This window comes from Psammomys obesus, unplaced genomic scaffold (assembly GCF_907164565.1).
Source record: "Psammomys obesus unplaced genomic scaffold, mPsaObe1.curated_primary_1811, whole genome shotgun sequence".
NCBI classification, from domain to species: Eukaryota; Metazoa; Chordata; class Mammalia; order Rodentia; family Muridae; genus Psammomys; species Psammomys obesus.
Window position 1 is genome coordinate 3,819,477 of NW_026596091.1, and position 17,789 is coordinate 3,837,265.

Sequence of the window (17,789 nt, forward strand, 5' to 3'; positions counted from 1 at the left end):
ATGTCACACATTCATATATGGATCTATTTATATTGTGTTTATACATAACCTTTCATGTCTCCATAATTTTACATCTTAATTTGTTAAGCTGTTTGTCTTAGATTTAGTGGTGGTTTGTGTTTGTGTGTGTTTGTGTGTGTGTGTGTGCTCACGTGTGCACATGGGAGTGTTCTGCCTCATTTGTGTGAGGTCAGAGGATATCTTGCAGGAGCTGATTCCTGCTACCAGGGATAGAACCCAGATCACTAGGCTTGGTGGCAGGTGCCTTTATCTGAGCCATCACTCCAGCCCTAAGCTAGGTGTCTTTTCTTACCATGAAAAAAGCAAATTGGGGAGGAAAGGGTTTATTTGGCTTATACTTCCACATTGCTGTTCATCATAGAAGGAAGTCAGGACAGGTATCTGGAGGCAGGAGCTGATGCAGAGGCCATGGAGGGGTGCTGCTCACTGCCTTGCTCCTCATGGCCTACTCTGCCTGCTTTCTTACAGACCCAGGACCACCAGACCAGGGATGGATTCTCCCTCCTAAATCACTAATTAAGAAAATGCCTTACAGCTGGATCTTATGAAGCCATTTTCTTTTTCTTTTCCTTCCTTTCTCTCTTTCCTTCCCTCTCTCTTTCCTTCCTTCTTCCTTTTTTTCCGAGATAGGGTTTCTCTTTGTAGCCCTGGCTGTCCTGGACTCGCTTTGTAGACCAGGTTGTCCTGGACCTCACAGAGATCGCCTCACTGTGCCTCCCGAGTTCTGGGATTACAGTGCGCCACCATGCCTGGCTTGGAGCCACTTTCTTCATTAAGATTCCCTCCTTTCAGATACCTCTAGTTTGTGTGTTAAGTTGCCGGAAGACTAGCAAGCATAGTAGGTTTCTAATAATGGACAGCTGAAGCTTCTCTTTGTGTGTCAAGAAGCTAGGCTTTCACTGGGGAAAATACATTACATCACACAAGTGCCTGCCCGTTAAGACTTAAGTAGTAGGATTCCTTCACAAAAAGTTGCCCATTAAGAAATTCTTCCTGCTAGTGAGTGTGTTTGAAAACAGAGTCCTGGAACCTGATGGCTTATGTCCCTGCAGGTCCACAGAGACGCTGAGTCCCAGCTGGTTCTGCAGGAGTGGAAAAAGGAGAGGAAGGAGATGAGGTAAGTGTGTCCTTTTTGTCACCTGTGAGAGCTCTCTGCATGGGGAAACATCCCACTTTAGCTCCCAGGTGACTGTGACTCTAGGGTGTCCGGGATCAGTTCTCTGCTCATGGAGACCTATGGTGTTTCTTCAAAGCCACTTGTGGTCTCCATCTGTCCTCTGCCTTTGCCATTGGAAGCCTTGTGGTGGTGGTGGGGCTTTTCCTTCTCCATCGCCTCCCTGCACAGGTGTTGGTGCTGACAGCACAGGTGGTCAGTGCTGGGAGTGAGCTCTGGACACACAGGGATTCTCTGGATCCACAGTTGCTCCTGCAACTCAAGTTATGCCGCCTGCTGTTTTAGGAAGCGCCTCTTTTTTCTTGGTGAAGGAAGCCTCCTGTTGTCAGAAGTCTCATGAGTGTGTCCTTAGGGAAAGTTGTTCATGGGGAGCTTTCGTGTGATGGATGCTTTCACACTCTCTGTGAACTGTGTGTGGTTGGTCCCATGCCCTGGCATAGTCCGAGATTTGGAAACTGGTTGTTTCTAGTGTTCTGGGGTCCCCTGAGCAATGGCAGGCTGACTTGACGAGATATTGGGGAGTTCTGCAGAAGCTGAGCCTATATTGAGCCTCTTCCTTAGCTCTTCCTCAGACTGTTGGCTGGCTCAGGCTTATCCAGACTTGATTTCTTTTGCTATAAAATTTTAGTAGAGGAGAGTGGGGGGGGGGTGAGTGGTTTGACTGTGGGACCGCTGTGTCTGAAGGCCTGGGTCTATCTGCAGTGCAGATCACTCCGTCAGGAACCTAAAATAGCTCACTAAGGAAGCACTTCACCTGCCCCAGAGTCCCTGCTGGTGTCTCATCTTTTTTGTTTTGTTTATATCTCTCATTTTTTTGTTTGGGCTTTTTTTTTTTTTTTTTTTTTTTAAAGTATAGGAGCATTTAGCTTGCATGTATGTCAGATTCCTTGGATGTTATGGACAGCTGGGGGCCGCCGTGTGGGTGCTAGGCACCAAACCTGGGTCCTCTGTGAGAACAAAAAGTGCTCTTAACCACCAAGCCAGCTATCCAGTCTCTCCCCACTTTCACCACCAGGTTTTAATGAGATGTTGCAGTAAAAATTTAAATACCATTTGTGTTGTTGACCTGCAGAGACCAGGTTGGGGTTTTTGAGAGCTTCAGCTATTTGATAACTTGCGTCTGTCATTCTCTGGTAACAAAAGACAGCGGCTACTAGTAAGTGGCTTTTCCGCACAGTTATGCGAGCTAGGCCTTTGCTATATTTGTAACTGGCTTAACACTGTTCAGATGGTATTAATCGGTTCTGCTAGGACCCTTTGTATAGATGCTGACTGAGAAGGATGTGCAGAGGCCTGCCACCTTGGCTCAGGTGACTGACTGAAGATGTAGGCTAGGCTGGGAAGGAGTTTGAGGAAGCATTCAAAAGTCTGTCCTGGAAGGTGGTGATCAACAAGATAATCGTAATTCCTCCCAGAGAGAACTTGGGGCTTTACATCAGTTTATTTCTATGCCTTGCTTAGTTCTTGGTCTATAAACATGGAGAGTTCTTTGTCTCATTTCCTCCAAAACAGCTCTTTCTGCTCTGATTGGCCCACAGTGTGCACTTGGAGGAGCTGGCAGTTGACACTGTGGCCTTAATGTAGTGTTTTAGCTGGCACAAGTGGGGAATGTGACCAGAGCTATTTTGAGAGATGGCTGTATAGATGGTGTTTCATGGTTTCTTTGTTTTGTAAGACAGAGTCTCCTTGTGTAGCCCAGGCTGGCTGCCTGATCTTATGACCTCAGCCCCTGTGGTAAGATTCTGGGCATGGCCCATACCTGGCTTATTTTGTATAGCCCAGACTGGCCTCTTGATTTGACCTCAACCCTGCTGGAACTGAGGTTATGGGCATGGGCCCATACCTGGCTATCAGGGTTTTTCTTGATTGGTAATTAGGTCTACCCTTGGCTAATTGGCTTTTTCTCCCTAATAGATTTTTGTTTTAAAGATATTTTTCACTTCCGTATTAAAAAAAAAAAAATCAACCTTTAAAACTTTTCTCTTTGCTTTTTTTTTTTTTTTTTTTCTTCTTGACACTTCAGAGAAATGACCAAAAGTTTCTTCAATGCCCAGTTTGGGAGCTTGTTCCGCACAGACCAGAACCCAACCTACTTCCTGAGGCGCCTGTCGAGGTTTGCTGACATCTACATGGCGTCTCTGAGCTGCCTTCTGAACTATGACATCCACCACACATTCTACCCCAGGAGGACTCCCCTGCAGCACGAGCTCCCTGCATGGTCCGACAGCCCCTCTGCCTTCAGGGCCCCTCTGCTGCAGGGGCCTCAGGCTGCCTGAGGAGAAAGCCAGAAGTAACCATGCCTCACAGAGAGTTGAGTGGCCTGAGAGTTGTTTTCCCAAAGACTCAGACATGCCTTTTGTAGGTTTTCTACCTTACCACGAGACTGTCCTGTCCAGGTGGAGACAGGAGCTGGCTGCCTGGAGTCTGCTGGCCCTCCTCCACACAACAGCCATGAAACACTGAGGCCATGTATCTTGTGGAACCAACATCACCTTCTGAGGCAAGTGAGATAGTGAGACCTCTTGATGCTGTGCTCAGTAGGTCAAGCGAGGACACGTCTTGATTCTGTGAGACATTTCTTGGTTGTTTACATTAAGAGCACTGGGGACTTCGAGAGCATGGTACATGCAAAGACAAAGCTGCCTGGTTGCTTAGGGAGCCCCACCTGCAGCCAGCTCCCCAGTCCTCTGGTCCTAGGTTTTGGGAAGCTTTTACACATGTTGTTCCAAGAAACCATAGCCTCCCGGAACGACGTTGAGGGAGAACAAGAACACTTGTCTTTAGTGTGTACTTGCTTTGCCTGTCCTGTGCTGGCAAAGCGGTGATGGGGGTTCCCTCCTCCCCCGAAAGGGGTGAGGGGACAGCAGCTCTAGTTAAAATTGCCTTTCAGCCAGTGGGGCAGACAGTGTAGAAGACAAAAAAAAGAAGCAATGCCTTGGGCCCAATCTGTGGCCAGTGTTAGCCTGTGTGTGTGTGCTAGGACACCCAGGCAGGACACGGCAGCTGGCAAATGGAAGTCACATTTCCTCGGGGCTCAGTCTATGGCCTGTGCTAGCCTGTGTGCTAGGACACTCAGGACACAGCAGCTGGCTAGTGGAATGTCATATTCCATGCTGAGAGCCAAGCTGAGGACATCTCTTTTCTTCTCCCCCTTCTGGAGGAAAGAATCCCTTATTATGTCCATTTTGCAGTATTTGATGCTTGGGTGCCACAGGAATGGCTGCTATTAGGGGACACAGTTCTGTCTAACAGATGGTGTTTTCACTGCAAATGCCACATGAGTGCTTGTGGCCAGATTAGCCTTGTCTCATGTGGCCTGACTCATTTAAGCTTTTGAGCTAATGTGGCGCTGCTGCTGCTGCCATAGCTGCTGCTGCTACAGCTGCTGCTGCTTTCCCCTCCTCCGCACCCTCTCCTTCATTTCTCCTCCTCAGATAGGAGGGAGCCCAGGCTGGCCTTGGACTCCATCTTCCTGCCTCAGTCTCCTGAGCATTGTATCATAGGCATGCAACTGTGGTGCGGCATACATAGAGAATGGCACGACCGTGAAGGAGGCTTGTGTTGAGTGCTTGCTATTTGGCGTTTTTACTGAAGTAAGTAGATCACAGCCAGGTGTTGGCAGGCTGCTCACTCGGCCTTCTGTGGACAGCCTGCCAAGACGCAGAAGGTAAGACAGCTGTGCAGTGTTCGCTGCAATGCCACGTGTTATCACAGGGATCTTTGATGTTGGTGTGTCCAACAGCACCACAAAGGGAACCCTCTGGACCTGTCCTCCTGTGCTGAACTCTAAGCACTGGGTTCCAGCATTCTGTTCCTTTTCAGAACGGGATGGGCATTTTCTGCTTGCTTGTTCCCCAGCGTTAGGCACCAGGTGGTTTTGGCCACTGACATCCAGTTGCCAGCAGGTGATGCTGAGCAGTGCTCAGAGTCCAGGTAGCAAAAGGGCGCATGCTGCTTGGGATGCCCCTAATTTCTGCTTTGTAAGGGGCACGATGAAGAAGCTAAAAACAGAACCTTTGGTCTAATCAGATCATCCTCGGGTGTAGATTAGATGCCAGGTGCGAGGGTTTGTTTACTCAAGACTGACATAGAACTGCTTTCTTGGATGCCTATAGTAGTGACCTAAGACTTAGGGGAGAAAAACATCTCCTTTACAGCCTGTTCCTGTGGACAGGGGAGAAAAACATCTCCTTTACAGCCTGTCCCTGTGGACAGGAGTAGCAGTCCTGAGGTCAGCAAACGTGAGGGTGCTGACCTCAGCTGGCAGATGCACGCTCAAGCCCGTGCTCTGGCGGCTGGTCTGGTGTAGCGTCCTTGTAGGAAGAACGGGGGAGTCTCCGCTGTGTTACTCTCCTTATCTAGAGCAGTCAGGACCAGTCTGAACTTGTCCCTGGGACCCTTCGTTGGAGTCTGAACTACTGCATGGGCATCTTGTTCTTTCTAGAGTGTTCTTTTGTGTGCACATTGATGACAGTATATAGATAAAAAGGGGTGGATCTTTTTTCCACCTTAAAAAAATCAAATTGTAAACAAAACAGTAAAATTATTTTCAATATCTTTAAATAGTATTTCTTCTTGACATTGCTTAGACTGATTTTCTAAGAATCATGTGAACAAAAATTCAGTCTAAGGGCGCCCTGCCAGTGTGATGTCCAACAAGGTTCCTGGTGTCAGCAGGGGCTGCTGGAGCAATTTGCTCTGCTGAGCTTTTCCCGGCATTGCTTCTTCAGAGGAGAGCTGGCTGTAAACATATTTTAGGTGCTGGGCTTTTGAGACTCTTGCTTTCCTCCTAAAATAGCACATCTCTTCCCCCACTCCTGTCCTTCCTTCTTCCCCTTCTCTCCCTCCCACACTTTCTTTTCCCCCTCCCTTCCTCTCCTCCTTTGGCCTCTGCTCTCTAGCCATGTCGGTCTCTTTGTGCCCCCTCCTTCTCTGCTTTCACCATCAATACACCTGCTACTGCTCTGGTCCAGTCTCAGGCTAAATTAGCAGTTGTTTGGAAGGCATCCCCCCTCTTATTTACTGCAAGGGAGAAGTGAAAAGCAATCATGCCTCCTACCTGATTTAGCTATGGTGAAGCCATTTATGGCTTTCCTCTCTCCTCTCCTTCCCCTTCCTCAGCAAGTATTAAACACTGAAATTCCTCTTTGTCCAAACACTCACTTGCCAATAACCCACTTGGGGGCTCTTGACTAAAATGCTCAAAAGACTAAGTGTGGCTGGAGGCAGGGCGCCTACATCCTAGTCAGCTGCCTAGGGAGCCCACCCATGCTTTTCCCTCTTAATGATTCTCTCTCACTCTGGTTGGTTTTTGGGACAGGGTGTCAGTATGTAGCTCTGGCTGGCCTGGAAGTTCCTTTGTAAATCAGGTTGGCCTCAAACTTACAGAGATCTGCTTGCCTCTGCCTGTGTAGAGTGTCTGGATAAAAGGTGTGTACCACCATGCCTGGCATGAGTTCCTTTTGTTTGGAAAGGAAATCCTTTCTTCTGTTATTTATGTTTTTGGCTTTAATATTTGGGAGTTAGGTTCTTAAGTTCAGCTGACATTTCAGAACACTGATAGGTTAAGCAAAGGGAAGGAAGACAAGTGGAGCTCTTCTGTTAAGGGAACCATTTTCATGTTTGCAGACCACTCCCTTTCTGGGGCCCCACAGGAATGGATACGCTGTTGCATTGGGATCTGATTCACTAGCATAGTCCTTGGCTTGCTGGCTCCTCTTATGGGGAGAGTCTTTGCTTAGAGCATGTGGAGGACCCTCCCAGCCTGGGTACAGGCGCTTAAGGTATGAGGGAGTGTGTGGTGTCCCTGCAGGAGCCGCTCTCTGCCCTCATGTATCTATGTCCACGTGGCCATTGGTAAATACCAAGTTTGCGCCCCGCCAAGATTGCTTCACGCGGGTCTGAGTTGTTGCCCTTGTTACTACTATGCTAGGCTAAGGACTGTGGGCTGATTCATCCCAGCTGCTGGGGCTCCTTGATGCCACCCCTGCCTTGTCCCATGTCACACGCCTTTCCTGGGGATGTATAATCCATGACTGTTCCCAATAAAGGTCCAAGGGCCTGGCTTCTCCAGCACTACGTTGGGACAGCTCCAGAGCTCCCGCTGGGGGCTGCCAAGACCTTTCTGTACTTGCCTTGCATTTCAGCACCCACCCAGCCAGCACCTGCCCCTCCCCTCCCAGGTGTCCATCTTCCTGCGCGTAGCATTTGTTTCCAGGGTCTCTTTGAACACAGCTCCTGTATTTTTCTGTTAGCACAGGTTTGAGCTTCAATGTCGTCCCGTTTCCTGTGTAGTGGAATGATTGTGCCTGTGTGGTATCAGGCACGATAAATGCAAAGTTGGTTTACTATTTATTTGGAATGTGACTTTGCTATTTATTCTACGTGCTGATTATATGTTGTGATGATGAACTTAGAGCCAAATAAAAGCTTGAATTGTATCTCTTGGTTTGTTGGCTGCTCATCAGTCATGTGTACTTTAAGCCAGCTGCAAAGCACATTTCCCCGGGGTTTACGGTTGTGCCTACTAAAGAAATCAAAGGTTAAAACCTGAGGTGCTAGGGTTTGAGTACAGCGCAGCGGTGGAGTGCTTACCCAGCATGCTTAAGGCCCTGAGTGTGACTCCTAGCACCTCAAAGTAGGAATCTAATGGGTCCACAGAAGGGGACTGAGAAAGGGTGGAATGGAGGTTGTTTTGGGGGCTTCAGACAGACACAGACAAGACATAGACAGAAACTTGTGTGAGCTCTGCCTTGGGCAGGTGATGGGGAGCAGGCATACGCAGGGTAGGGTGGTGATGGTGGGCAGATGAGGGGACAGGCTGGGGTACCACCTTGGAGAACCAGAGGTGGCAGTTCATCTGTGTGCTTGTAGTCATTTCCCAGGGAAGCGAGGGCATGCTGAGGAAGTACGGAGTTGAGGAGTGTGCCGAGCATCTGCTCCCAGGTTTGGTAAGTCTATGACTGTTTTGAACACCTCTCTTTACACTTCTTACATGGGTGGACACAGAGGTTTAGCATCTGTAGGTTACCACTCACGGTGCTGAAGACCCTCTTTTCTGTCTCCTGTGAATGTCACCTTTCCTGGGTTTGATCACGTACATTTTTGTTGTGATGATGGATGTCACAGAGCCACCAGCTAATCTCTCCTGCATTTGCTGTTTTGGGCGTGATTTCCGGAAAAAGCGGCATTACTTTTTCATGATGTGTTGTCCCAAAGGTCTCTGTGGAGAACTGGGGCAGCTTCAGTTTCCTAGAGTTAGGATGGATTTTATGACTTTCTGAACTTCATGCAAACTTGACTCAGGAAACCCCTAATGGGATGGAATGAGGCAATTTGGGGTATACAGGTAAAAGAGAGAGGAAGTTGCTGCTTGCAGTTGTCTGAGGTCTGTTCAGCCCAGCCTGCCCCCCTGCCCCCTGTAGTAACTCCATTCTGTGGACACTGTGCCCTTGTGATAACCGGGGAATGAGAAGTTGGGAGGGTGATAGATGTTACAGAGAGGGCTGTTAAAGCATGCTGACTTGTGAGCAACTGTCCACTGGGAGGGAGGACCAGAAGTTCACAGTGTGCTAAACATTTATCCTGGATCCACAGATGTTAGTCTGTGGGCCCTGGTCTTGGGGACACAGAACTCAGCTTTGCTGCCCCAGTCCCAGCAAACCATGTCGCCTGAGGCTGCTCAGTCTCTCTGGACTTATGCTGCTTATCTGCAAAAGTGACCGGACTGGTGGTTTTAAAGCCCTTTTATTGTTATTCCCCCTCCCAACCCCCACTCTCAAGAACATTTTTTTATGCTAGCTTAAGCCCATGATCCTAGCGCTCTGGAGGCTAAAGCAGGGATGTCTGGACATTAAGGCTAGCCTGGGCTATGCAGGGAGGAGAGGGAAGGAGGTAGAGGGGGAAGGGAAGAACAGCATGCTGTGGGCAGGGTGCAAAGATGTCAAGGTCCATCGTGGCACATGGCAATACTGCATCTTTCAGGGGTGTGTTGCATGGATACAATAGCTCAGTCACCATCAGATGATGGGCATTTGGGTTTTTCAGAATTTTGGCTGTTATGCACAGTGTCACTGCTGGGCATGGTGGCATAGGCCTTAGCACTCTGGGAGGCAGAGGCAGGTGGATTGCTCTGAGTTTTGAGGCCTGCCTAGTCTATAAAGTGAGCCCAGGACAGCCAAGGCTGTCTCAAAAATAAAAACAAAACCAAAACAAAGTGTCAGCATGAGTACTCGCGAGTCTATGGGTGTGTGTTTCTCCTGGGTATACACCTATGAGAGGTAGTTTTGGATCCTGTGGTAATCCTGTTGGACTGTCTGAGGAGCTGTGAGACATTCCCACCAGCAAAACATGAGAGACCCAGTTCACCACACCCTCACCAATGCTTGTCCTCTGATGGGCCATTTGACCTTTGCTCTTCTGCTGAGTGTGAAGTGGGTACTCATTTGCTTCAAGTAAATAAAACCAAGGAATTGATAAGACAAATGTTGGCCAATCGAAAGGGCTCTAATTAGTTTCAATAGTGTATTCTGCTTTCATAGTTTAACCCCTCCTAGGCACACAGTGACTTTTTTTTTTTTCCAAAAACATTTATTGAGTATATCCCTGTGGCAGGTACTCCTGCGTATTGGGATACAAAGCATGTGAGGCGAAGCCCTGTCTTTGGCATTTAGAGTCAATAGGAAAATCCCACAGGATCACAGCTTCCCTCCCATAAGATAGAGCAGAACAGAAGAAGTGCCATCTGAATGTACAAAGAAGATCAGAAGAGGCTCCAATAGAGGTCCCCTGAGTGGTCCTGGCAACATGGCGCCTTACCCACAGAAACAACCCCAGATTCACCAGGGGGGGGGGGAGGTATGGTTTCTGAGTGTATCATATGTTAAAACAATACATGATCCAAGAGATGGCTGGTGTGGGGAATTCACAGTGGCCCTGCGATGGCTCAGGGCTCATGTGGTAGTTGGTGGCTGTTGGCTGGCTGCTCACATCAGGATTTCAGGACCCCCAGAGGGTCGCTGCTCTCCATTTCCTGATCTTCGGAGTCCTGGAAGACAGGGCCGAGACACTAGGGAGGGGGCTGTCCATCCTGCTACTGCACCCTTCTGAGGAACACTGCTCGGCTCTGGGGCCCCAAGCATGCTTCTCCTTGTTGAGCCTTTGCTCATGATGCTGTTTCATAGAGGCAGTGGGGTGGGGCCAAAGCATGCCTCTCCTCCAGAGCACATGCCATGGGAGCCTTTGCTCTCGCTGCGGCCTCATGGGGAGGGGGTGCCAGTTAGGGCTGCTTATGCTGGGGTCACACATGCTTTACTGCTTGAAGTTGCCTGTGAGGTTCTCAACAGGGCTGTTCCCCTGCTCAGCCAGCACCACAGGAAGATTCACCTCACAAGGAAGGTGTGAGGGTTACCCGTGGTGATTAACAGGGTTATAAAAACCCCTTCAGACTGAAAGTACTGAACAGGGTGACTTCGAGCCTTTGAGACACTGAACACCTCACTCCCTGCCAGAGAGCCTTGCTAAGCCTCCTGCTGTCATTAGCTGAGTGGCACCGAGGGTTGACAAGCAGCGTTACTGCATGCTAACAAAGGCTTCTCTTTGGAATGTGCAGAGATGAACAGGTACCCATGCTCCAACAGGAAAGGCAGAGAATGTAGCCTGCTGGTGTGCTGGGCTCAGGAGTCCTATTATGGGAACTTTTTGGCCACTTGCCCTGAGATAGCTGAATCCTGCTTCTAGCATGCTCCTCCTTTGCATCTGGTGGCTCTGCCACACATGAAGCTGAAGATACCCATAAGGCAAAATGCATTGAACAACTTAACACCTCGTACCCCAAAAACTTTTTTATTTTTTTCTGGTGTTTTTGAGACAGGGTTTCTGTGTAGCCCTGGCTGTCCTGAAACTCTCCTTGTAGATCAGGCTGGCCTTGAACTTGCAGAGATCCACCTGCCAAGTGTTGGGATTAAAGGCATTTGGCACCACACCTGGCCTCCAGAAACTTCAAATGGCCCTAGTTTCAACAGAACGATGCTGTCAGACATATACCCATATCCAGTACGGCCCATGTTGAAATGTTGGCACAATATTTTACATGGGTTAAGAAACAAAACAGTGGGGCTGGAGATGGCTCAGCAGTTAAGAGCACTGTCTGCTCTTCCAGAGGTTCTGAGTTCAATTCCCAGCAACCACATGGTGGCTCACAGCCATCTATAATGGGATCTGATGCCCTCTTCTGGCGTGCAGGTGTACATGCAAAACAGTACTCATAAACATAAATAAATCTTTAAAAAAAAAAAAAGAAATGAAATAGTTTGTGTTGTGGTTATTTCTCAATGTATTGCAAAGGTAAATCAATCTGCTGCCATATACACTAATCCCCACAGGGTGCTGACTCAGGGTTCACACCTATTGTAGTAAATAATCTTAAAGTGTTTGTACAAGAAAACTTTGTAGTGTTTCAGTGACAACCTGTAAAAATTCAACTATACAGCCAGGTGTGGTGGCACACTCCTCTAATCCCAGCACGTGGGAGGCAGAGGAGGTGGACCTCTGTGAGCTCTCCACAGCCTGGTCTATCTAGTGAGTTCCAGGCCAGCCAAGGCTACACAGAGAGACCTTGTCTCAAGAAGTAAATAAGTAAATGCCATATGTATTCAATTTAATGGGATTTCCAGAGTCATTTTTTAAAAATTGAACTCTACTATGATTTGTGGGGAAATATTTGTCCTAAACATGAAACTGACAGCAGCTACTTGGCTCTGGTTAGTGTTACATGAGCATTGTTAATGCATATAAGCCAAGATTCAGTGTTCTTGGCCCAAAGAACACTGTCAGCTCGGGAGGTGTGCTGGTCAGACACGGATGCTCCGCACACTGGTTCAAGTGTTTTCATGGTTCTGTAAGGGGGAAAATGCCTTTCCCTAGCTTCCCAGTCCTGAACTGATAAAGAATGGCAGGCAGGTTACCCTTCACATTTAATGTGAATGGGGCGTCTTCCATAGGGCTACCCTGGGTGAAAGTCAGAGTAGCTCCCATCCGAGCTCAAGCCTCACCAACCCAATAAACAAGTGGCTCCTCTTGGAAGATTAGATCAGCAACGTCACCCACTAAAGACCTTCTCAAGCAAAGGCAGCTAGCTCCCTGAGCAAGCAGCAGCTCAGGGAGAATTGATGTGGCAAGAACATCGCCAGGGGAAGCACTTTCTTCTGGCTGGCTTTTGCAAGTGGCATCCCGCCTGGCCATAAGGTAGGGTCTAGGCAGCCTCTGGTGTGAGGCTCTGCCATCTACAGAGAAGACGGGGGCTATAAACAGAAAGCTGGCTTCTGCGTGCTGTCTGAGGTGCATTCTAGGAGGGGGCTGTTCCCGGGGTACAGCCCCACTGATCTGTGCTGGAACCCCCTGACTTGGAGGGACATGGAGACTCACTGTGAAGGGGTCACTGGAGGACTCCGGGAGTGCCGGCGTTGAGCTTGCATACAAAGGGTTTTCGATATTCTCCGGCTGCTGCTTGGCGAAAGCCAAGACGTCGATGTCCTCTTCTGACTGTCCAGAAAGAGAGTCACGGGGCTGAGAGGCAGACTTCCCAGGCCACTCTCTACCTTGGGAGCCTTTCAGCAGCACTGTGTTGAGATGACTGACGGGACAGAAGGCACTGGGGCCAAGTGACAACTTCCATGTCTGCCTAGGTATGTCTCCCAAACTGTCCCCGTGTCTTGCTGCTTTTGCGTGCACCTACTTACACTTTCACTTTCTGCTGTGAGTTGAGGTGGCATGAGGCCCTCATCAGAAGTCAAACGATGCCAGCCCCTCGTCTTAGACATCCCAGTGTCCAGAGCTGGATATGGTGGTGTTGTGGCGATGTGCCCATGTATGCGGAGGCCGAGGCCAGCCTCAGCTCTTACCCACTTTTAAAGAGACTTGCTCTCTCACTGGGCTCGGAACTTAACAGGTCAGCTAGCCTGGCTAGCCAAGGGACATCACATACCCTCTGTCCTCCTGTCTCTCCCCAGTGCTGGCTTTACCAGCTTATGCATCCACCTGGCTTTTATTATGTGGGACCAGGGGTTGAGCTCAGGTCCTCCTGGTGGCAAAACAAGCATTTCAGTGGCTGAGCTTGCTCTCCAGCTCTCCTCCCCCCTTCACTGCATAGCTCAGCTGGCCGTGAAGTTGGGGTGTATCCCAAGCTGGCCTGCTGCATCGGCCTGCTGAGCACTGGGGTTAAGGCATGTGCACGTGCACAGCAACAGACGAAAGGCCACCCTGTCACCACATTCTCAGTTCTCTTTACCTCAAAACGCTTGAAGCCAATTGTTCTCTTGTTTAGCCGGAAGTAGGAATAGGCACCCAGAGCAATTGCACCAGTAACTAGGATGACAGTGCAGAATATGCCTGTCCCCAGGCCAGGGTGGGCAGCAGTCTGCACACAGAAAAAGGGTTGCTTTTAACCTGATGATTCCCCCAGAGAGTATGTCTGAGATCACCCTGTCCTTGCTTGCCAGACACCAGAAAAACTATGTCAAATTAACACAATTCTAGGCCTTATTACTGCCAGGGCCTATTTCTTAAAATGACCTAAAGTGATAGGAAAAACCATTTCCGCCATTTTTACATGATGCTAAGCAATTGTCCAAACCACAGCTTTCCAGAGGTAGAGTGGCTTTCAAGCTAGTCTGGTTTAGAGCTATGCACAGCCATCATGCTCCAGACCTTTGTAGGAGCTGGCAGCTCACCGCTTGTGCTCCTGGGGAAAAGTTAGGCTACTAACAATAACCACAGACAGCCTTTCCGGAGCATGTAGGCTGTGCTGGGAACTGCTTTAAGGATTCAGTGCTTCTTCCCTTAGCGTCCGAGGTCAGGGAGGAACTGTGAACTCCTCTGTACACTCTGTGTAGAGGAGAAATCTGGAGCCCAGAGCCACTCAGGGAAATCAGAGTTGAGGATTGCTCCCTCCTCTGCTTCCCCCGGACTCATCAGCAAAGTAGTGGGGTTGGAAGCTGGTGGACAGTTTGACACCGGGTCTTCCTGGCAATACTCACTGCTGGCATGGGAGGTGCTTTCAAAGGTCCAGATATGATATGAATGAGCCCATTGGAGGCAATGATGTCCCACTGCAGAATGGCTCTTCCATCCACAAACCTCGTCTCCTAGGGATGCGAGAGATCTGAGACACCCTGCCTTCCACATCCCCATCCCCCACATGGGCAGTTTTTCCATTTGGCTCCTCCGAGGCCTCAGCGCCTGGACTTCAGCCTAACCTCCCTGTGTGCTATCAAACAGCTGCTGACTTTGTGCCTCGGAACAAACTGATCTGAGGGCTGAAGAGCTTTGGGCTTATTTATCCAACCCTCAGTGTAACAGATGAGCTATCAGGAAGACAGCCTGTCCAAGGTCACTCGAGCCATACATTGTAAATCCCGAGGCTGGTCACACTACACCTCTAGGGAAGGGCTTTCCATGTTACTCCTGGTGAGTACTAGCTTGATGGCAGAGGTGTAACTGAGGCCCCATGTCCCACCTCTGAGTTACAGTTACATTCTAACAGGCTTTGGGAGGCTCGGATGTGCACAGATGTTCCAGGAGAATCCGTCTGAAGCACTGCCACCTGGGACTCACCGTGTCAAGCGCTCGTCTCCACACGTCACTAGGCTGACTCACGGAACCCTGGCAGCCCATGGATTTGAGTTCACAGTCCCTGTGCTCAGCAACACTGCCACCGTCACTTTGACTGCTACTGCTCACCGCTCACTGTCACCCTCATCCTTGCTTGCCAGATGAGGAGACGGAACTCAGACAAGTTGGGTGGACTAAGTTCTTATGCTAACAAGAGGCAGAACTCAGGTTCATGCCAGGGTCATTAGACCTGGACCTCACAAGTAAGTGCCTGAGACAGAATAACAAACCAACTGAAACAAAGGTAGAGAACAAAGCATCTTCAAAACAGTTTCCTTTCTCCGACTGAGTGGTGGCCATGCCTTTAATTCCAGCACTCAGGAGGTAGAGGCAGATGGATCTTTGAGTTCGAGGCCAGCCTGGTCTACAGAGCCAGTGATACACAAAGAAACCCTGTCTCTCAAAAAAAAATTAGTTTCATTTCTAGGTACTCATAACTCAGCTCCTGATCAGTCTACTCCCAAGTTTCTGGGGTGGCCTATGAGTACATCATAATTTGCATTAATACCCTCCCATCTCTGGATTTAAAGCCAACTTTCATATTAAAGTTGTTGGCATATGTAGAGGAATTTTAATACAGTAACATGGCTGCTCTGGCAAGGGATCATATCTGAAGACCTAGGTCTGTGTGATCTGGCTGGAATGCAGATGTGCCCTTGGTACATACTTTTAATCCCAAACAATTGAGGGCAAGGTGACAAATCAGAGAAGATTTGACAGAATGAGTCAAAGATAGGATACACCCAACTCTCTTGAGAACAGAAAGGAAAGAGAAGCTACTTAAGAGCAGGCACAGAGAGAGAGAGAAAGACAGAGAGAGAACAGGAGAGTTTGTGGAGACAGTACAGTAGAGTTCAGGAGTTCATTACAGTTTGGTGCAGTTGAGTTGAATGCAGTTGAGTTTGTGCAGTTGAATTTGTGGAGCTCAGAGGCAGTTTTTCTAAGCAGAGCAATTCAGTGAGAAATCGAGAGAAGCCAGTTTGAATCAGTTAGCTTGGAGAGGAGTTTTGAGCCAGAACAGCTAAATTGAACCAGCCAGCCAGAGATCAGAAAGAACTAGAAAGGTTGAGCTTATTCAGCAGTAAGTCTTGGAGGATGAAAACATTCTAGGCCTAGGTTAGCAGACAGAGGCTGGAAGCTGAAGCCTTCAAGGTCCGGGCTTGCAGAATTAGGTTGTACGGAGGCTAGAAGCTTCTAGGCCTAGGCCTAGGGATAGTTAGATATAAATGCTCTGGTCTCAGCCCAAGCCATGTATTAGTCAAGTTTGGGTACGGCTCTCATCTCATCTCCTCTTCTGAGGAAATAAAAACATTTACAGGCATCTATGAAGTGTCTACTTATGCCAGGAGCCTTGCATGTATTTTTTTTCTAGCCCTCCCAATAGACCCAGAAGATTTTTTATACTTGGTGGAGCTGGTCCTGGCTGCAGGTAATAAGTAGTTGGCTTCCCAGCCTTGTCCTCAGAGTGGTGCCATTGACGAGGTCATTGTAAAAAGAGACATTGGCATCCGTGAGGTGGTGCTCCATGTCCCGCCCAGACAGGCTCTAAGGGAAACAAAGCAGATGAACAGTCTTAGGACTAAGCAACAGCTAGAAATAACAAGTTTTCTTAGGTGTTTGGTTTCTGGGTTCCTGCCCAAGGCTCATATATGGCACACATGGAAAGTCATCTTTATTCTCTAAAGTGAGTTTCCTGGCGATGTTCAGAGCAGGTCTAGAGTGAGTACCAGGTGGACGGAGGCATCTCTCTTCAGCCCTGTGATTGGGTAGTCCCTGGAGCACACAGCCTGTTGGTCAAGCCTCCGCAGGTGAATTGAACAAGTCCTTTCCTCTTTGGACCACATCATGAGAAAGGTTGGCGTGCTGGACTCATTGTACCAGGGGCCCAGGCTCTTCTCTCCTCCCTGAATCCTTGCCTCGGGCCCTCATTTCCTTCCCTGACTTTGGGCTCAGCCTTGTGAGCTGTTGTCCGGGTCTCATTAGCAAACGAGACCAGAGGACTGCACAGCACCAGCACTCCTTCTCCCTCCTGTGACTGGTTTTGAGAACCCTGCAGGGCACAGCCATCATCGGGCCAGCCATCATCGGGCCAGCCATCATCGGGCACAGCCATCATCGGGCACAGCCATCATCGGGCACAGCCATCATCGGGCACAGCCATCATCGGGCCAGCCTGGGCTCTGCAGAGATCAGCACCTGCTCATCAGACACGTGTGCTGTGTAACAGTCAGACACTGTATGTGGCTGTTTATTGCTTGCTTGTTTGCTCTGACAAGGTCCTGTGCCACTTTCCAAGTGCTGGGGTTACAGACTGCACCATCTTGCCTAGTGAAGTGATTTATACACACTGTGGTGACGGTGACAGATAACACACTCCCGTCTAAAGCGCAGGCACTAGGAACTCCACTCACCTTATTTTCCTGTAGCCCACTGTTCTGTGGTACAAATAGGGTGCTACGGATGGACAGGTCGGTCAGGTGTTTCAGAAATGCCCGGCCTTGCGCTGAGCTGTTGGAAAAAGCCAGCACCTCCTGGGGAGCAGGAGGAAGAGTCAGATGGGCCACCCGTGGAGTGGGAGCTGGGGTGGCTGGAGAAGCTGGCAGGGCATAGCCTCTGAGGGTACCCCATGCTAGGCTAAAGTCTGGCTGATTGTGCTTTCTCTCGCTGGCCCTTGGGAGAATATCAGGATGATACTTCCTTTCCTCAGTGAATCCTACAGTCCTAAGATGATCTGGCCACCGTCCCATTCGTGCTGTGTCCTGATGCAGGTTCCCACCCCTTCCTACAGAGCAGCGGCTGGCTCCACGTGGAGTGCAAACCCAGAGGCAGGGTGGCTCTGCCTCTCATGTATGCACGAAGACATTGCCATGAAGCAGGAGCCACAAAGCATTGGCTGGCAAGCAAGTCATTCACACCAGAGAAAAAG

General features: G+C 49.2%; 2 protein-coding genes across 6 annotated transcripts in view; one reads left to right on the forward strand and one right to left on the reverse strand.

The window, feature by feature from the left end:
- Nt5dc3 (5'-nucleotidase domain containing 3) overlaps positions 1-7,635 on the forward strand; it is a 61,301-nt gene extending 53,666 nt beyond the window's left edge. The window contains exons 13-14 of the mRNA XM_055627754.1: positions 1,074-1,138; positions 3,219-7,635. Coding sequence (XP_055483729.1) covers positions 1,074-1,138; positions 3,219-3,471 — 318 coding nt within the window. The 3' untranslated portion in view covers positions 3,472-7,635. The remainder of the gene's footprint in view (positions 1-1,073; positions 1,139-3,218) is intronic.
- Positions 7,636-9,499: 1,864 nt separating this feature from the next.
- Positions 9,500-17,789, reverse strand: part of Stab2 (stabilin 2) — a 168,495-nt gene continuing 160,205 nt past the window's right edge. For 2 of the 5 annotated variants that reach the window (XM_055627756.1, XM_055627755.1), the window contains 6 exons: positions 17,275-17,394; positions 16,268-16,408; positions 14,230-14,337; positions 13,482-13,610; positions 12,620-12,736; positions 9,501-10,241 (listed from right to left, as the gene is read on the reverse strand). In XM_055627756.1, coding sequence (XP_055483731.1) covers positions 10,185-10,241; positions 12,620-12,736; positions 13,482-13,610; positions 14,230-14,337; positions 16,268-16,408; positions 17,275-17,394 — 672 coding nt within the window. In that variant the 3' untranslated portion in view covers positions 9,501-10,184. Of the gene's footprint in view, positions 10,242-12,619; positions 12,737-13,481; positions 13,611-14,229; positions 14,338-16,267; positions 16,409-17,274; positions 17,395-17,789 lie in introns of all 5 variants that reach the window. The other 3 variants (XM_055627758.1, XM_055627759.1, XM_055627757.1) reach the window with 3 other exon arrangements.